We start from the raw sequence: 19,581 nt of genomic DNA on the forward strand, positions 1-19,581 counted from the left end.
ATAAATTCATAACAAAGCTTTCATATAATATATATAAAAGTACTAACGATGTTTACCTTTTCAGAGAAGACAATAGGAACCAGATCGGTATAAAGGTGGCAACCCACTCCAGTACTCTTGCCTGGCAAATCCCATGGATGGAAGAGCCTGGTAGGCTGCAGTCCATGGGGTCGCTAGGAGTCGGACACGACTGAGTGACTTCACTTTCGCTTTTCACTTTCCTGCATTGGAGAAGGAAATGGCAACCCACTCTAGTATTCTTGCCTGGAGAATCCCAGGGACAGGAGCCTGGTGGGCTGCCATCTCTGGGGTCGCACAGAGTCGTACACGATGGAAGCGACTTAACAGGAGCAGCAGCAGTGCATTTTTAAATACTTTTAAATCACAAGGTAAATACACTGCGAGCTTCCCTAATGGCACAGTGGTAAAGAATCTGCCAAAGAATGTTCAAACTACCACGTGATTGCACTCATCTCACACACTAGCAAAGTAATGCTCAAAATTCTCCAAGCCAGACTTCAATAGTATATGAACTGTGAACTTCCAGATGTTCAAACTGGATTTAAAAAAGGAAGAGGAACCAGAGATCAAATTGCCAACATCCGCTGGATCATCGAAAAAGCAAGAGAGTTCCAGAAAAACATCTACTTCTGCTTTATTGATTATGCCAAAGCCTTTGATTGTGTCAATCACAACAAACTGTGGAAAATTCTTCATGAGATGGGAATACCAGACCACCTTACCTGCCTCCTGAGAAATTTGTATGCAGGTCAAGAACCAACAGTTAGAAGTGGACATGGAACAACAGACTGCTTCCAAATTGGGAAAGGGGTACATCAAGGCTGTATATTGTCACCCTGCTTATTTAACTTATATGCAGAGTATATCATGTGAAATTCCGGGTTGGATGAAGCACAAGCTGGAATCAAGATTGCTGGGAGAAATATCAGTAACCTCAGATACACAGATGACACCACTCTTATGGCAGAAAGTGAAGAGGAACTAAAGAGCCTCTTGATGAAAGTGAAAAAAGAGAGTGAAAAAATTGGCTTGAAACTCAACATTCCAAAAACTAAGATCATGGCATCCGGTCCCATCACTTCATAGCAAATAGATGGGGAAACAATGGAAACAGTGAAAGACTTTATTTTTCTGGGCTCCAAAATCACTGCAGATGGTGACTGCAGCCATGAAATCAAAAGACCCTTTCTTCTTGTAAGCAAAGCTATGACCAACCTAGACTGTATATTAAGTAGAGACATTACTTTGCCTACAAATGTCCATCTAGTCAAAGCTATGGTTTTTCCAGTAGTAGATGTATGGATATGAGAGTTGGACTACAAAAGAAAGCTGAGCACCAAAGAATTGATGCTTTTGAACTGTGGTGCTGCAGAAGACTCTTTAGAATCCCTTGGACTGCAAGGAGATCAAACCAGTCAATCCTAAGGGAAAATAGTCCTGAATATTCATTGGAAGGACTGATGCTGAAGCTCCAATAGTTTGGCCACCTGATGCGAAGAACTGACTCATTGGAAAAGACCCTGATGCTGGGAAAGATTGACGGCAGAAGGAGAAGGGGACGACAGAGGATGGGATGGTTGGATGTCATCACCAACTTGATGGACATGAGTTTGAGCAAGCTCTGGGAGTTGGTGATGGACAGGGAAGTCTGGCGTGCTGCAGTCCATGGGGCTGCAAAGAGTCTGACACGACTGAACTGAACCAATCTGCCCACAATGTGGGAGACTCAGGTTCCATCCCTAGGTTGGGAAGATCCCATGGAGGAGAAAATAGCAACCCACTCCAATATTCTTGTCTGGAAAATCCCATGGACAGAGGAGGTCGGGCTACAGTCCATGGGGTCACAAAAAGAGTCAGAGATGGCTTAGTGACTAAAACAACTACAACAAATATATTACCTACTCAAAATTTAAATGTAGGATTTTTTAAAGGTGGTTAAAATGAATTCTGAGCTTCAATCTTTAACACTTAACCATCAAGCAAACATAGTCAATCCACAGTTTTCCATGGGGAATCTGGGCAGAAATCTAAGTAATGCAGCTTCTATTGAATGCGAATTCTTGGAACAGATTTACATATCTTCGAGTTTTAGCCTAAGAGCAAATAAGCATACAGACTGCCCTCTACCTAGAGCTGGAAAAGCACACTGTGACCTCAATCTTCCGCCCCATATACTGTGCTCCCTGAGGACACAGCTGTACCACATGACAGCTGATGACCCAGTTTGAGCATCCTTCCCTCCCTCCTCACCCCTGGACCAACGGAAGATCAGAAACGATGCAAAAATCTCCAATGATGCTCAAAGCCCCAGTGCTCATAAACAGAGTACTTTGTAATGCCAAAAATCAACAGTTTCCCTTAAATCCTACCGGATTTATTATTATAGCAAGTTAGCTTAATATGAACCAAACTTTGCCCTTGTGGTCCCTTTATTAGCATGTTACCATTTTGATAATACAACTATTTGAAACTTTAAAAATCTCATTTATTATCTCCATTAACAGGCTATCTAATTGCAAAGAATCAACTTACTCAGAAATCTTAAAAGTAAATGTTAACTTTCACATAGATTCAGATGCATGTTGACAAGATAATCACCACTGTGTGTCTGATCAGACCTTCCTGGACTTCATTCCAATGAAACTGAAACCTCCCTCAGGAAAACCAAAGTCCTGAGTCCAGGACATTTGGTCACTTGAAAAATAGCTGGATAACACTGTTTACTCTCTTTGATCTTTCTGCTCAGAAATCTCAATGTAATAAGATTTCAAACCAGCCTGAAGAACTTATTTATCATCCTCTTAAAGAAAACAGTTGAAGGAAGAAGAACAGGCCCATGTTTCAGGCTCCGTCTCTCAGGCATATGGACCCCCACCCTCAAGGCAAAACACTTACTTCTGAGAGAAAGACTTAACCATTCAGACAGGGACTAACCTAGCTGCTGAGGATACAACCATCCTAAGGCAAGGACAAGCCATGGACAGAATCTGCTGGCTTTCTGAATATTAAAATCAAGCAAGAGACAAGGCCTACGAGGAGAGGTTGCCTTGACTCGAATGAAAAACTAGACGTAGCCTTCAGTAACTAACATTTGTTCCATATACCTATTGATTTCTTACTCATTTACTCACCAAATATTTATCAAAATCTACCGTGTGGCTTTGCTGTGGACAGGTGGACCTGCCTGGTGTCTTGGGGGTGGTGGAAGCAGGTATAAGAGGGCGGTGCCCTACAAAGATACACGGAGACACCCTGTGTCTGATAGTCAGCTCTTGCAGTTTAACTCACACACACAGCTATCTGCGAAGGTGATAGTCGCTGGCGGGGATATGCCTTCCACTACATTACTGCCTTGACAACTAAGGCTTGTGGGTTAATAAAACATAAGCAGTGAGCTAACAGGCTTGGCGAGCAGCTTGAACAGACAACTGGTTCCCATCTTTCTACCTTAATCTTAATCTCCTCATCTAAAACACTTCCTGGGACACCTGTCCCTCCACAGGCTCTTTCTGTCAGTGTCTGCTCAGCAGTTGAGGATGGCAGTTTATGCTGAGGGGGAAGTTCCAATGACAACGAGGTCTTCAATGTGGACTACCTGGAAATATGTGCTCTGATAAGAGGGAGCATCCAGTTCTGAAACGATGACCCACATGACCCCTGTGCATTCAGCAAACATCTGCTGGATGTGCCTGTAGCAAGCTGGTCCTTGTCCTTAAGGGACTTTTACGCTGCAGAGACAGAAACAGGCCACTGCCGACGGCCATATGATAATTAGGAAAGAGAATTAGGTACACAGTGCAGTGAGAGGACGGGGCGGGGGAACACCTGGATCTGCGACCAGCAAGAAAGGGTGCTGGGGACAGTGTGGATGGACATTTGCACGTCAGGCAGACAGATGTGAGAGCAGAAAACACCAAGGCAGAGAAGTATGGGAGCACTGGAGGTCCTGACATTCGGTGCTGACAACAAAGCACTCGTGAAGTTAAAGTAAGAGGATGTGGCTGGAAGCAGAAACAGGGGCCAGACAGGAGTGCCATACAAGGCTTATTCTGGTAGGAGACCCAGAGCAGTGCTGAGCAAGTCTGGAGACACAGGGGAAGGGAAGGATCTGAGGGGGTGAGCGAAGGGAGGCCCGGGGTCAGGGAGGGACTCGTGGCCAGGGCAGTGAGAACCGGCAGGAAATGACGAATGTGTTTATGAGGCAGAGCAGGACAACTTAGCGACCAGCTGGATCAAGAGGAGTGCCGGGTAAGTCATAGTTTCCAGCTCGGAAGTAACACACAGAGGAGCAGATCAGCATGTGAGAATCAGAGAGAGGGCCGAGGGAGCCGGCGGGCAGGCATCCTACACTCTAATACCCTGCTCCTCATTCTCCAGAAAGATGCTGTTCTAGCCTCACCAGCCCCATAAGGCTTTCCAAATGGACTTGTCAGCTGGGGTCTTTTCCCCAGGAGCAAATCAGTTCTTTAGTTCCCCTTGTCCCAAATGCTGCCCCTAATATAAGCCAGGGCTTCCCTGGTAGCTCAGATGGTAAAGAATCTGCCTGCAATGCGGGAGACCTGGGTTCGATCCCTGGGTTGGGAAGATCCTCTGGAAGAGGCCACAGCAACCCCACTCCAATATTCTGGCCTGGAGAATCCCCATGGGCAGAGGAGCCTGGTGGGCCACGGTCCATGGGGTCACAAGGAGTCGGACACGACTAAACACGGCACACTCAGTGCAAGCCTGTTAACACACACTCTCCCAGCTTGATGAACTGCAGATCCACAGAAAGCTAGACGCTCTTACCAAGCTTTCATAAGAAATCATTACTCAGTGTTGTATGAAAGGAGGAAGTTAGCATCTGCCTTGACAAGGGGGGAAGAAGCCCTCAAGCCTAACAACATGCATATTATAGTTAAGGTGCTGACACTTGCTTCCTGGCATCTAACCATTATTTAATTAAACAAAGTAAGAAACAAATTAGTGTCATTAGCTTAAATTTATATAAACCTTTTCAATATTCCTTTCACTATGCGTTTGCTCTAGAAGAGTTCTTAGTAATCATAATTTAGAAGCCACACATAGCATTTTTCTACTTCTAGGTAGGTATGGCATTTGCTTACAGTGGAACATTTCAAGCTCAACAAAGCACAGTGTTTAGACTTTTAAAATTACCCAAGCTAATTCTTTTGGAGGCAGATGGGGAGGAGTGCCTTAAGACACCTATTAAAATTTTATAGTACTAGACTGTTGGACCTGCTGCAGTGCTACGTATCATATGTAAAATGGTTTTACTTTTTAATTTCAAAGTAGATTACAGGATAGAAGGCATATTCCTATTAAATACTCTTATTTCAGGATAATTATTGCTTAGACAACTTTGCCTGAAAAACCAACCAAACTTGATATTAAACATTTTCCATGTGGCTGGCAGGGAAAGAAAAACACATTTCTCATGTTCTTAAAATGCACTACTAACTGTAAATAAAAGTTAGCAGAAATCCATTACATTTGAAAAAAATTTTTTTTTCAGAAATACTTTTAAGAAAGTATCAGTTCCATCAATTTGTTGACTAATTTTCCGCCAATTTGTTTCTAAATAATAGAAGTGCACCTTAATATGTTAAGTTTCTGGATTTGTTTCATGACTAGAAGAGCATACTGCAAATACCAGCAAGTAGTAAAATTTCAGGCCTATAACATTAAAAATTCCAAAGATGCCAAATGAAAATATTTTTAATCATCTAACAAGCAAAAATTTCTTCTGAAACATGAACTTTATAGTAAGGGAAGAAAATCTGAATTTTTATCTCAACTTAAGAAACAAGCGTCTCTTGTTATACTTGTTTACAATGTATATGCACAAACTGGATAGGTCTTTCCTTGGTAGCTCAGTTGGTAAAGAAACCACCTACGATGCAGGAGACCCCGGTTTGATTCCTGGGTCAGGCAGATCCACTGGAGAAGGGATAGGCCACCCACTCCAGTATTCTTGGGCTTCCCTGGTGCCTCAGCTGGTAAAAAATCTACCTGCAATGTGGGAGACCTGGGTTCGATCCCTGGGTTGGGAAGATCCCCTGGAGAAGGGAAAGGCTACCCACTCCAGTATCCTGGCCTGGAGAATTCCATGGGCTTGCAGAGCCGTCGGACACTATTGAGCAACCTTCACTTTCACTCTCCTCAGAGCACAAGGAGGAAGATAAAGATGTGACTGAGGTGTCACTTCACAGGATAGCAGCTCTGGGACTGGCTCTTTCTCTTTGTTACTGAGGCAAATGACCCAAAATATTAAATGTGAGCCATCACAGGCATCACAGAGCCGAGCTGTGCTGTTGATTTCAGTGATGACGGTAAATGCCAAGACGTCCCTTTAACTTTACCACATGGACGAACACGGCACCAAGAATAACACTCTGTCACCACAAAGAACCATTTCCAAAACAAGAACAAACAAAACTCTACGTGGCCCTTCTTGCTGTATCCACTGCAAGCACATGTACCTTGTTAGATTTTTAAAAACTGTCTTTTCTGGACTTTTCCACCTTGAGCTAGCCAGCTTAGGTGATGTCACCCTTGTGCCAGCGAGGCCAGGCCCCGTGGGTCAGTGCTCCACAGCCACAGGCGGTGTCCCTAACATCTCGGCCATGTGCAATCACGTGTTGTTCATCAAGCAGGGCCCCCAGCAGAGCAGCAGGGATGAAACAAGGGACATGCAGACAAAAGATCTGAGTGGGGAAAATAAATCCCCAAAGTGGGTCAAAAATCTCCGTATTGTGAATTAAAGATGATAGACTACCTTTAATAGACAGTAGAAACAAAAGTTAGAATAGACGATTAAAACATTCAACGTTAGGAATTTCTCTAACATAAATGGGCTTCCCTGGTAGCTCAGATAGTAAACAACACGCCTGCCATGGGGGAGATCTGGGTTTGATCCCTGGGTAGGGAAGATCCTCTGGAGGAGGGCATGGCAACCCACTCCAGTGTTCTTGCCTGGAGAATCCCTAAGGATAGAGGAGCCTGACGGGCTACATACAGTCCATGGGGTTGCAAAGAGTCTGACACGACTGAGTGACTAAGCACAGCACAGATACTATAAATATTAAGTAAAAAGAGAATGTTGTTCTCAAAATATTAACAAGTTATGGAAAAATAATTTGAGCATGAGATGTCTAAAATTAAAGTAACAAGGGACAACAGGAAAAAGCCCAGTCTCTCACACAATAAGAAGCTTTACTGGTATTAATGTTACCCAGAGCTACATAATTGATGCCTTTTATAAAGGACTCTCATGTGCTAGCCATCTCATGGTGGCTCGGATGGTAAAATGTCACCCACGGTGCAGGAGCCCTAGGTTTGATTCCTGGGTCGAGAAGATTCTCCTGGAGAAGGGAAGGGCTACTCATTCCAGTATTCTTGCCTGGAGAATCCCATGGACAGAGGAGCCTGAAGGGCTACAGTCCATGGGATCTCAGAAGAGTTGGACGTGACTGAACAATTTACACTTTCTTTCTTTCTCAGGTACTGAAATAACCCAAAGTGTCACCTAAGCCAAATAAGAAAAATAATGTCCAATTTTGGATACATTTAAAAACACACCTGTTGTCTTTTTACCTAAGAAAACAGTAATGTGCATACTATTAATAAAACACTATTACTAGCTGTGAAACATGCTTTAGAGCTAATAAAAAGTACCATAATCTGTATTATTTCATGTATAGGGTGATTCCCTACTATCCAAAACTCAACCTAAATATTTCAATGTTTCTAATTAAATAAGCATTTACTATATATGTTTCCCATGCCACATTATTCCATTTTTTCCAGATGAAAAACCCTGTTTTACTTCCCATTCTGAATCCAACTTCAAACTATACTGTATGGTTTATTTTCTATGCTTATGTGATAACAGATACCACATTAAAGCACAATTTGGCATGGTAAAACTTTATCTTTTTCTTTCAACATCTAACTTTTAAAGACTTATCAAAAATATTACCTATTATGAATAAAAATTCATTTAACATATCACCACTCTCTTAAATAGACTGCAATAGCTATGAAATGGCACCTTTTAATGTCATAGCAAAGCTGAAGCTATAAGACTGCCGTATCAGAGAGTTCAGTGTCAGTCTATGCCAAGACATTTTTAACATAATGCCATTCACAGAACCAGTTCTTAGTAAATGCTTATCAGTGTGGCATGAGGCCAGTGTAATTTTCAAAGCTGCCTTTCAGGAAACTGAAAAGAAAATTGTGGATTCACAGAAGCGATAACAAAGGGGGTGGTGGAAGGCCATATCGCTCCTCTATTGTTCTTGAATTTGATCCTTTTGATTGATGTCTTTTTGCATTATACAAATGACTGAATATTTTAATTTCTTACAAGAATTCTAAATATATAGTTATTTTATGGGAGCTTTCTAAAATGCTTTCACTGGCTTCTATATTTTGTAATGTGTGAGAGAAACACAGAGAAATTAAAATTTAGCATCACCTTAATGCATGACTAGGAGTTCCACCATATATGTTCCTAATAAAATATATCTTTTATTAACACATGTTAAGTACATAAAAACACATTTAATGTTGAGAACATTCTTTCTCAGTGTACTATAACTGAAAATTAATTCATTTAAGAGAGCAAAATCAAATATTAACCTCTATGTCCAAACAACAAAATAACTTGAAAGTGTCCAATTAACATAGCTACAAACTAGGTGATCATTACCAAAAAAAATTCATATCCTAAAAGAGAAGAAACGATGAGGTGTGTTGCAAGATTCAACTTGTTAAATGATATACTGCCCTTATTTATAAGCTATCAGTATTAGCTTTTGAGAAATTAGTTTTGCCTTCTCTCTAATCTCTCTTTACCTGCATGCACTATAGAGATTGGAGAAGTGAAACACTCAATTTCCCAGCTTCCTTTGCAGGTAGAAACAGCCATGTGACTGAGATTTAGCCAATGAGATGTAAGCATGAGTGATATGGCACTGCCCCTTCCCTGGGTGTTGTTTTTGCTGCCTGCGGCAGCCATTGTGAGATCATGAGGCAACATTCATGAGAAAAAGGCTAAGAAAATAGCATAGGTGTTAATCCTGACATTGCTGAGCCTCTGAGCAAGGTAAGAGCCGCTTCTTGCTATGTGAGACAAATAAACTCCTTCTAAGTCAAGTTGCCTTAACAAACTGCATCTAAAAGCATTTCTGGGGCTTCCCTGGTGGTTCAGTGGTAAATATGTTTCTAGTGCAGGAAACACAGGTTCGATTCCTGATCCACGAAGATCCCACATCCTGTTGAGCAACTAAGCCCTGTGCGCCACAACTCTTGAGCTCATCTTCAGAGTCCGCATGCTGCGAGTACTGAAGCCAGAGTGCCCACGAGCTTGTGCTCTGCAACAAGAGAAGCCTCAGCAATGAGAGGCCCTTGCAGCAACAGAGACCACACACAGCCAAAAATAAATAAATAAAACGATTTTAAAAGCATTTCTGTTGGACAGTCTGAAAAGTGAACACCAAACATAAGAACATTACAATGACTTTCATTCTAATTAAACACTTAATCCTGTTCCACCTCACTCTTACCAAATACCTAGGCAAAATGGTTCTCTTTAGTGTGGCTTCAAGTAAATGAAAATATCTTGTGTTATTAATAATACTCCTCCTGCCTTTCCTCAGAGTATGTGTAAATACACACCTCCCCTCTTTGCTTAGAGTAATTGCTTTTACTCTTACTAGCTCAGCAGAAAGAATTCTCTTAGTGCAGTGAATTGCCTTCATTTGGGTCAATGAGAATATCAACTCTGAGGTTCAAACTGGCACTTTTCATAATAATGAGTGCAAGTATCTCATCTCCAGCTGCACAGAAGACCCAGATTCCAACAGAACTGGAGGCAAGGAATATTTCTACAGAGACGATTCCTTTCCCCCTGCTGACTCATAAGATGGAAATGAATACGTTGAGGCAAAATTCTGAGCTACACTGAACCGGGTGCTTTGGTGAAGTCATTGGGACCACTTTGGCCCTCTGAGCAGGTGTGGGCCCTCCTGGGATGCTACCATCTTCATCTACTCTGGATATCCTGCAACATCACCCAAAACTGACACATTCACACTCATTCCTTGTGTCTGTTTAACAGAGGGAACTGTATTCTGGACTGGACAGCATGCTTTGCCAATCAATTTATTAATATTACAGTGCATAGCGCCCCACACAAAGGTTGGTAAAAGGGCCCATTCCATCTGGACCCCTATAACCACCACCTTATTGCTGGCAGCTCCCCCTCCACAGTTCATGCTCCAATGTGTTAAAATTCTTTCATTTTCTTGAAGGAGCTCACCTTCAAGACTTCCCTTACCTCCAGGCTTTCACATGCTATTTTCTCTCCCCGGAACACTCTGTTTCTTGGCTAATTCCTCCTATCCTGGGGTCCCAGCTGACATGGCTCTTCTCGTGGAAGACCTGGGGAGTCAGCCTCGCCTGCTGGGAGCTGCCTGGACACCTAGTCCATGTCGTACCATGACTGTCTGATGGTCTTTGCCTGACTCCGTGGTAAACCGTGGGCTGTGGGAAGGCAGGGGGCTACATGTGACTTAGTCCTGGCTACAGTATCAGCATCTGGCATTGTACCTGCCACACAGGACATGTCTAACAAATACTTGTTTATGAAATGAATGACTTGACCCTGCAATGTGAAAAGATAGTCTGGAAGCAAGGGAAAGGCTGGTTGGTGGCAAAGACCAAAACTGTAAAATCCTTCAAAAAGCTCCAAAGTATTAGAGTGGGTGATAACAAAACTGTTAATATTTGACTGTTTTTTACCTCTAAGAAGAGCAATTTCAAATGTTTCAGCCTACTGATAAAGCCTGAACTAGAGTAGGCAGAAGGCTTCCCAGGTGGTACAGTGGTAAAGAACCCACCTGCCGATGGAGGAGCCATTGGAAATTCAGGGAAGATCCCTGGAGGAGGGCAAGGCAATCCACTCCAATATTATTGGGCTTCCTTGGTAGTTTGGTAGCTTGGTAAAGAATCTGCCTGCAATGCAGGAGACCCCGGTGTGATTCATGGGTCAGGAAGCTCCCCTGGAGGAGGGCATGGCTACCCACTCCAGTATGCTTGCCTGGAGAATCCCATGGATAGAGGGGCCTGGTGGGCTAGAGTCCTTGGGGTCACAAAGAGTCAGACACCACTGGAGTGACTGAGCATGCCCGCAGAGTAGAGAGAGCGTAAAAACAACGGAGATTTTACAAGACAGAGTCATAGAGTCTTGCAACCCAAGAATTGTGGTTAAATGAGAAAGAACAATGGGGGATTTGAGGACATACTAAGGACCCAACAATGGTGGTGTGAAGAGAAATAAATCAGTATTCACTGAGTTTGGGAAATAAGCAGAGAACTCATTTAGATTAGATAAGAATAATTTTCAGGTGTCAGTAACACATCAAGGACTTTTAAATCTGGAGCCAGGAAATTCACAGAATTTGAGGTTCAAGGGACCTTGGAAATCATCTCGTCTGATTCCTTTATTCTGTATCCCTGTTTGGTTAAGCGATAAAGGTCACTGCCTTGGTTACCAGCAGAACCAAGGCTACAACCCTGGGCTCTTGGAATCCAGGCCAATACCACTGTCAGTGCAGCAACCAATAGCAACACCACCTCTTTTTCTACTGTTTACAACCCAGGTGGATAAGAAGAAATGTGACTATTCCAACCTATTTTTTATTGGAAGATTTCTCAGACCCTCTAGTTATGTAAAATGGGTAAGCTCATAAAAGATTCTTACTGGGGTAAGTAGAATTATATTCTTTACTTAATTATAAAATGCTTCCTACATGCAAAACTCTTTTTTCCATCATGGCTATTCACTAGATCTAACAGAATTACAGCAAGATTCACAGCTGGAAAAAAATCTAAAAAAACAAAAAACAAAACCAAGAGGTCCCAGGTTTTAGTCCCATCTCTGCCACTGGCTGTGTGTCCTTGGGCAAGTTAATTCTCTGGGCCTCCGACCTCCTGGTGTAAAATCAGATAAACTAGATCACCTTTAAGTACACTGAAACTACGATGGCCATCAAATGAATGGTTCAAAATATTTTTATGTAAATTCAAAAAATCAAATGTGCCCCAAGTGTCACTATTAGTGAAACTCTGGTAATAAAAGCTTTAAGCTGCCTTGTAAAGCTATCTGCTTCATAAAAACAGTAGAAACAACCTGAAATGTTTTCTAATGGAAAGTTGGTTTAAATCCTGGCTCAGTCAGCAACGGGATGTTATATGACTGCTAAAACGCACGTGGTAGATAAATGCGTTAACATGCAAATCCAAGATACATCCATGCTTAAAAGTAAGCTATAAAAAAGCATATATTATGCTTCCATTTCTGTAAAACAAAAAGTGGTAAAAAAAGCTTACATGGGCTTACACATGACTAGAAAAATTACTGGAAGGATAAACAAGCCCCCACGAGCATGACTACATCTGTGGAGAGGGCCTGGGTAAGAAAGAGGCTCACCTGGAATTGTACAACCTTCTGCACTGTCTGATTTTCTTTTTAACTTGGAATGTGGATTGATTTTTTTTAAGTTAAAATTAAAAGCCACTTGGGGGCTATTTTAGATTATAGATTGTTACAAATACAGGGTACCCTTACATCTTTATTTTTCACCTTTTTATTCTTTAAAGTTGAGAAAAATGACAGTGGCGTATAGGCTAGGAAAGACACAGCCACTGGTTCCCTCGGAACTTGTTCCATTTACCTTCAGCTGTCAGCTCAGACTGAGAGGGAAAGGCTGGCAGATTCCGGTGACAGGTCAAGGGGAGTTATGAAATACGAGGAAGAGGTGCTGGAGAAAAATGGGAATTATCCCACAGAGCAGGGAGATGCCCCTGGGAAAACTAAAAGCAGTCAGCTGAGAAAAATCACTGGGGACAGAGATGGAAAACAAGACCCAGAAGAGCCGGCATTCATGGGGAACAAAACAACATCTACTCAATATTTACATACTCAGAGGATGCTAGCACGGTTACCACTAACCAGCCCAAATTCAAAGGATCAGCACTCCTGTGTTTATAGCATGAAATCAACTTAATTGACCACAGTTGCAATTATATCCAAACAACAGGCAGTGACAGGAGGCAAATGAATCCTCTAAAAGTGGGCAGGCCAGTGACATGTGCCTAAAATATACTCTGCATTCATTTCCATCTCTAGGCACAGAAAATAAAAAGCAGATACAAGCATGAAGATCAGAGGCAGTCTCTTGTGATCTGCAAACATTTTCACCATGAAGCTTGGAAAACTTAATTTGTGGTTCATTTCCTACCTGTCCACAGCCATTATGATGCTTTATTTCAGCAAGGTCGAGAACACAGCAATCGTTTAGTATACCAAACCAGCCTGTCACAACCTCAGTGAGGAACTACAGAACGAAAAACTACGGAACCCTCTCTTTTCATCTCCTTCTTTAAAGGAAAGAGAACTAGTTGTCTTGATTTACCTGTCGCCCATTTCCGAAATCATCTGAAGGAAAATGTAACCGAACAGGTGCTGATTTTTTTTCCAGATCTGGCTGGTGTCAGAGCAAAGAGCTGGGAGCATCCAGGCAACGGTCCGGCTTTCAACGAACAAACCAAGCAGGCAGTAGCTTGCAGACGAGGAAAAGTGCTAGGCACATGTGTTGAAGCACAAGAGAAAGCTGCTTATTTTGACAAATTATGCCTGGTTTTCCCATTAGAGCTTTCTTTCCTCAATAATCTGTCCCCTTAGGAAATTTCTGATTAGCACCTGCAAGGTAACCACGAGGGCCCCCCCACCCAGTGTGACAGTGCAGAGAGAGGTGTGCCAGACAAACCTGTGTGGAAAATGACAGTGCTTTTCCGAAACCCTGAAGGGAGTCGCAGGTTCCGCAGCAACCCTTTGGCAGTCAGCCGGACGTGAATGGTGGACAAGGAGAACTTGGGAGACAACAACATGTCTTCAGAGCAGGTGGAAAGAAAATTTCACAGAAGAACCAGCTCCCACACGGGCTCTCACATACTGTCTTTTCCAACCCTGCACTCGTCTTCCAGGCCAAGAAACAGAGCGAGAGAAAACATGCCTACATGCCAGACGCTGCTTACCGCGCCCGCACAAAAGAAAAGCCCCAGAGCTATCCAAGTGCTTCTGGCTTCCGCTTCCACTGCCAGATGTTGTCGAAACAATGCTCTTCCTCTGAAGCAACTCCTCCTAGCAGCCCCAGCAGTCAGCAGCCTCTGAATGACATCACACTGAACATGCTATGGGGTTGTTATGGTTTGCATCAGAGATGGTGAAGGGGAGGAGAAAGTGGGTGGTCTTAGGTGCTTTACATAACAACCAATAATGTCACCGGTTTGGTGACGGCTTGGAAGATCCTTAAGGGGAAACAACTACTTTGAGATGTGCCTAATACTTATTTAGTAATTATAAAGAATTAAGACTTCATTAAAGTAGTCTGTGTTCTGATTTTTTAAATTGTAATTATACCTATAATTTAAACTGTAATTATATATATATACATACACACTAGTAGTAACACAGGGCATTTTTTCAGATATTTTACATAAGCCTATATAGAAACCTAATACCTCAGACAAAAGTGTTCCCAGTTACAGTTTTAAGTAAGACGCCTACTATAACATCTGGAACTAAGCACTGTAGGTCAGTTATATTTCTTTAAAAAATCTTTTAACTGTATTAATGAGAGATTGAGGAAAGGTTAAAGTTCAACTTTACCACTCATATTCTGGAGACCTCACTAATAACCACAATAAAAGGTTAATGCAATACCTCTATCAGATGTAATATAATAGTTCCAGAGGAATAAAAAATTAGTCTGACAAGCAGTATTCTAAAGACTCCACTTACTGACTCATTGTACTTACAGTATATCAGGTGACCTCTCAAGAATAGTAGTGTTTTGAGATTAGGAACACCAGGAAGGTGAGATTATTGTGTATCAGTAAGAATTGAGATCTAGCAAATGTTTACTTGAGTAGAGTCCTTTGTAAAAAGTACATTAAAATATGATGGCAAAAACTAAAAGAAGTTGCCGGAGAAAGGCATATGGACATAAGAGAATTGCACCCACAAAATGCTCACTTAGGCGAAGCTAATATTAAACCAGGAAGAGCCCAAACTCTTGATAGATTTTAATTTTTAAAAGTATAAGAAAACAATATGTAAAAAAAAAAAAAAAGATCTATGCATGTTTCCTAGATTTCCAAAACTTGGTAACAGAAATGAATGTGGCTGTTGACCATAAATAACTAATAGATGCTATGAAAATGTGCAGGACACAGTTACTTTCAGAAATTCTCTAGAGTGTTCAGGGTGTGATGAGTGGAGGAGACAGACAGGAAAGGAAATTCTGAGTAATTCCTTCTCCCTTTCACTCACCCCACCTCCCCCCAACTCCAGCCTCTGTGGGCAAGCTACAACTTATTCATACACAGATGAGGGGTCTTGTAAACATTTTGCCCACGGAAGCACAAATAACCAAGGAATTAAAGTCTGGAAAAGCTACATTTAGGTATTGCTTCTTCACTTTATCACAGTTTTTATTAAAAAGCAAATTAATTAATTCCACAATTTGCCACAACCAAGTGTCCTTCCTGCTCCCCACCAAGAAAACAAAAAACTTGTAAAAACTAAGATTAAAAACCAGCATTAAAATTATAAATAGAATACTACTGATATTATTAAAAATAGACATGATACCACCCTCTTTTCATGTTTTTTGTTTTGTTTAGTTTTTTGTTAGTTAAGTAATAGTAAACTCTATCCTGGTTGAAAGGGAAATCCTTTAGCCTGGATTACTCTAAAAGAAGAAAATAGCAACATGCCATCAATTCATTCGACTTATTACAATGTCTACTTGAACTACTAAGCTACACCACATATATGAAAAGTTATGTTGCTAATGATCTTTCTAAACAGCAGAACATGGCTCTCTGCTCCTCCTTGTGAGTATGCCCTGTGGCCTGGGAGGATTGTGGTGTTTCCCATCCTCTGGGGAGCTCTTCCTTCAAAGGCAAAAAGCCCAAAGCCAAAAAACAGCACAGCTAGGAGCTATAAGAATAAAGAGAAGCAGTGCCAGTCAGAAGGAAAAGTCAAAAGTCAGAAGGAGTAGTTCCTGTTTCTACAGCAATGTGTACACACACACACACACACACACACACACACACACACACACGGAAAAAGGGAAAGACTAAAAACAGCTCAAGCAGGGTTTCCCTTCTTTCCCAAACACAAGTCTGCCTCCTGGTGGCGATTGAGCACAAGTGCACCAAAGCAAAAAGGCAGCCTTGACAACTGATAAACAGCCAATAAAATATGTTATGTGCCAGACACACTCCTAAACGCTTTTTATGCATGCACTCTTTTAAATAATCAATCAGCAATAATTGCAGGGTTACAATAATTTTTATTTTATATATATAGATAGATAGATAGATAGATACACACACACTTCTGGGGGTTGGGGAAGCACAGAGTTTAAAACTGGTTCAGAAAGTTCAAATAATTTGATTACTTATTTGATCAGTTACGTGTGCACACACTGTCATTTCTGAATTTATACCAAATATAGAAGTATAAAAATGATAGTAAACTGTTCATCTTTATTATACAAAGTCTTAATTTAAGAGGATGTAAGGAAAAATTTAAGGAACTTTTAGTACTTAAATGAGAAAAATATAGTTATAAAAATTAAGAGTAAGATCACAGTCATTAAAAGGAAGTGTTTTTTTTTAAAGTTTAAGTGGTAGAATAGCTTTATAAAAAGTCCATGATATGAACAGAGTTTCCATTAATGACACAAATAAAGAAAAATAATAAATAATTGTAGAGAGTAAGGCTTTAAAAACTAAAGAAGGTATGTTATGGATGATAAAAGTGTTTGGCAGTCAATAGATTCAAACATCGAGAATCACAGATCTCACTGCAGTCTGTATAGAAGTGTGTGTGTTTCATTAGTGACTTGACATTAGAAAACAATGATGCTATGATTCCAGCATAGGCTGTGCAGGGTTGCTCAGATGCTACGAAATACATCCAACTAGGACAGATTTATTTATTGTTAATGATCATTAAGAATCTGGAGATTAATGTTTAACCAGGGATTCAAGCCTCTCTATTCAACCAATCTTCCCAAGAACTCCAGCACGAGTATCAATCTTAACATTTATTATATTTCCTCCCTTTCCCTAACACAGCCCTAATTGCCAGATTTTCTTTATTTTTATATATGGCACTTTTTAAGTTCAAGCCTCCATTCCAATTGCATAAAGTTTCAACGCAGAGTCCAATTTTTCCATAATGTCTTCTTGCTTAGTAGGAAGAAGAAGGTCTATAAGACACACTGTGAGTAACTATCAGAAAATTCACATGAAACGACTGGGAAGGGCTTCCCTGGTGGCTCAGGGAAGGAGCCTGGAATGGTGGTGGCTCCTTCCTGGTGGTAAGGAATCTGCCTCTCAGGGCTGGAGGCACGGGTTCGACCTCTGATGAGGAAGATTCCACAACTAAGCCCGCGCGCCACAGCTACTGAGCATGCGCTCTACAGCCCAGGCATCGCAACTCCCGAGCCCACGTGTCAGAGCTCCTGAGGCCAGCGCGCCCCAGAGCCGCTGCTCTGCAACAAGAGGAGCCACCACAATGAGAAGTCCGTGCACCACAGCCAGAGAGTAGCTCCCCGATCGCTGCCGCTAGAGAAAAGCTCGCTCAGTAACCAAGAGCCAGTACAGCCAAAAGTAAAGAGAGAAATAAAATTCAACCTCCACCCAGCCCATAAGATTATAAATTCTCCAAGGTTAGTGGCATTACCTTTTAGTTCTGGTAGCCCCAAATAAAAGCAACAATGTTTTATCCACATACAATATGTGTTTTTAAAAACGAAGGGAAAAAGTGTGCTCAATGTAGAATTTAAAAAAAAACTCAAGTTATCTGTACATCATAGTGCTCTGTAGCCAGTTATTTTTAAACTTAAAATTTTCACTTAAAACTTAAAATTCTTTAAACCTTAAAATGTCAAAATTATCCTGTGAAAATGATAATGGCAATGATAATGCCACTATCATTCCATGGCATTAAATAACCCTCTATGTTACTATTTTAATGGCTTTAAAAATGTTATTGGAATGCCAGTGAACATAAACGATACCTGCTGTTTAAATCACTCAGACTGTTTCCGATTTCCCCCCCTTTTAAACAGTTCTGAAAAGCAATAAATAAGTCAATCATTTTCCTAGAATCAGTTCTGATAAACAGAATGCTGAGGTAGAAGGCTTTTGTCACATGTCACCAAAATGCCTCCATCCAGGAAGGGCTGCAGTAATTTACACCACCTCCCCACCACCCCCACAGTGATATATATGAGACAGTTAGTCCCCATGCATTTCACCAGCACTCTTAGAAATATAATATTTGTCACCGCTATATTTAAAATGGATAACCAACAAGGACCTATTATATAGCACAGGGAACTCTGCTCAGTGTTAAGGGGCGGCCTGGTTGTAGGGTTCAGGCAGTTTGGGGGAGAATGGACACATTGCATGTGTGGCTGAGTCCCTCTGCTGTCTACCTGAAACTATCACAACACTGTTAATTGGCTATACTCCAATATAAAATAAAAAGTTAAAAATATTTTGTAAACTTTTTCAATATTTCTTAGCCCTTTGTAGTTCCTCTTTTGTGTCTTAATTCTTTTACCATTTTTTAGTGAAGTATAGTTGATTTGCAGTGTTATGTTAGTTTCAAGTATACAACATAGTGATTTCACATTTTTATAAACTCCGGTTAAAACTATAAACTATCGGCTATATTCCCTGTGCTGTACATTACATCCTGGTACCTTACTTTATACCTAATAGTTTGCACCTCTTAATCCCCTTCCCCAATATTACCCCTCTTCCGTACCCTCTCCCCACTGGTAACCACTAGTTTGTTCTCTGTCTCTGTGAGTCTGTTAGTTTTGTGATGTTCATTATTTTTTAGATACCATAGTAATAGTGAAGTTGTTCAGTTGTGTCTGACTCTTTGCAACCCCATGGATTGTAGCCTGCCAGGCTCCTCCATCCATGGTCTTCTCCAGGCAAGCATACTGGAGTGGGTTGCCATTTCCTTCTCAAGAGGATCTTCCCGACCCAGGGACTGAACCTGGGTCTCCCACATTGCAGGCAGACTCTTTACTATCTGAGCCACCAGGGAAGACCAAAATACAGCACCCGGGATTCCCAGGTGGTCTCCCATCCAAGTACTAACCAGGCCTGGCCCTACTTAGCTTCCAAGATCAGCCGAGATAGGACGTGTTCAGGATAGTATGGCCATAGATAACATAGTATGTCTTTTTTGGTCTGACTTACTTCACAGCATTCTCCTGGTCCACCCATGTGGTTGGAAAGTTTTTCATTTTTTATGGCTAAGTAATATTCCGCCCACAACACACACACCCGCCCCACACACACACATCTTCTCTATCCATTCAACTGTTGATGGACACTTTGGCTGCTTCTATATCTTGGCAATTGCATATGGTGTTGCTATGAACACTGGGGCAC

General features: G+C 41.4%; 1 protein-coding gene, 1 non-coding gene and 1 pseudogene across 5 annotated transcripts in view; 1 reads left to right on the plus strand and 2 right to left on the minus strand.

Annotated features, from left to right (window-relative positions):
• The window catches only part of MTUS1 (microtubule associated scaffold protein 1), a 189,513-nt gene that overhangs the window by 50,705 nt on the left and 119,227 nt on the right, over positions 1 to 19,581 (minus strand). The window contains exon 1 of one of the 4 annotated variants that reach the window (XM_068969866.1): positions 13,857 to 13,977. The exons of the other annotated variants lie outside the window; for them this stretch is intronic. Within the exon in view, the coding sequence (XP_068825967.1) occupies positions 13,857 to 13,977 (121 nt within the window). Of the gene's footprint in view, positions 1 to 13,856; positions 13,978 to 19,581 lie in introns of those variants that run through there. 4 annotated transcript variants of the gene reach the window in all.
• On the plus strand, positions 4,837 to 4,963 carry LOC138079438 (U6atac minor spliceosomal RNA). The gene has a single exon (XR_011144906.1). It is a non-coding gene; the product is annotated as a U6atac minor spliceosomal RNA (small nuclear RNA).
• On the minus strand, positions 19,237 to 19,355 carry LOC138079354 (5S ribosomal RNA; annotated as a pseudogene).

The sequence above is a fragment of the Capricornis sumatraensis genome, chromosome 4, assembly GCF_032405125.1.
Source record: "Capricornis sumatraensis isolate serow.1 chromosome 4, serow.2, whole genome shotgun sequence".
NCBI lineage: Eukaryota > Metazoa > Chordata > Mammalia > Artiodactyla > Bovidae > Capricornis > Capricornis sumatraensis.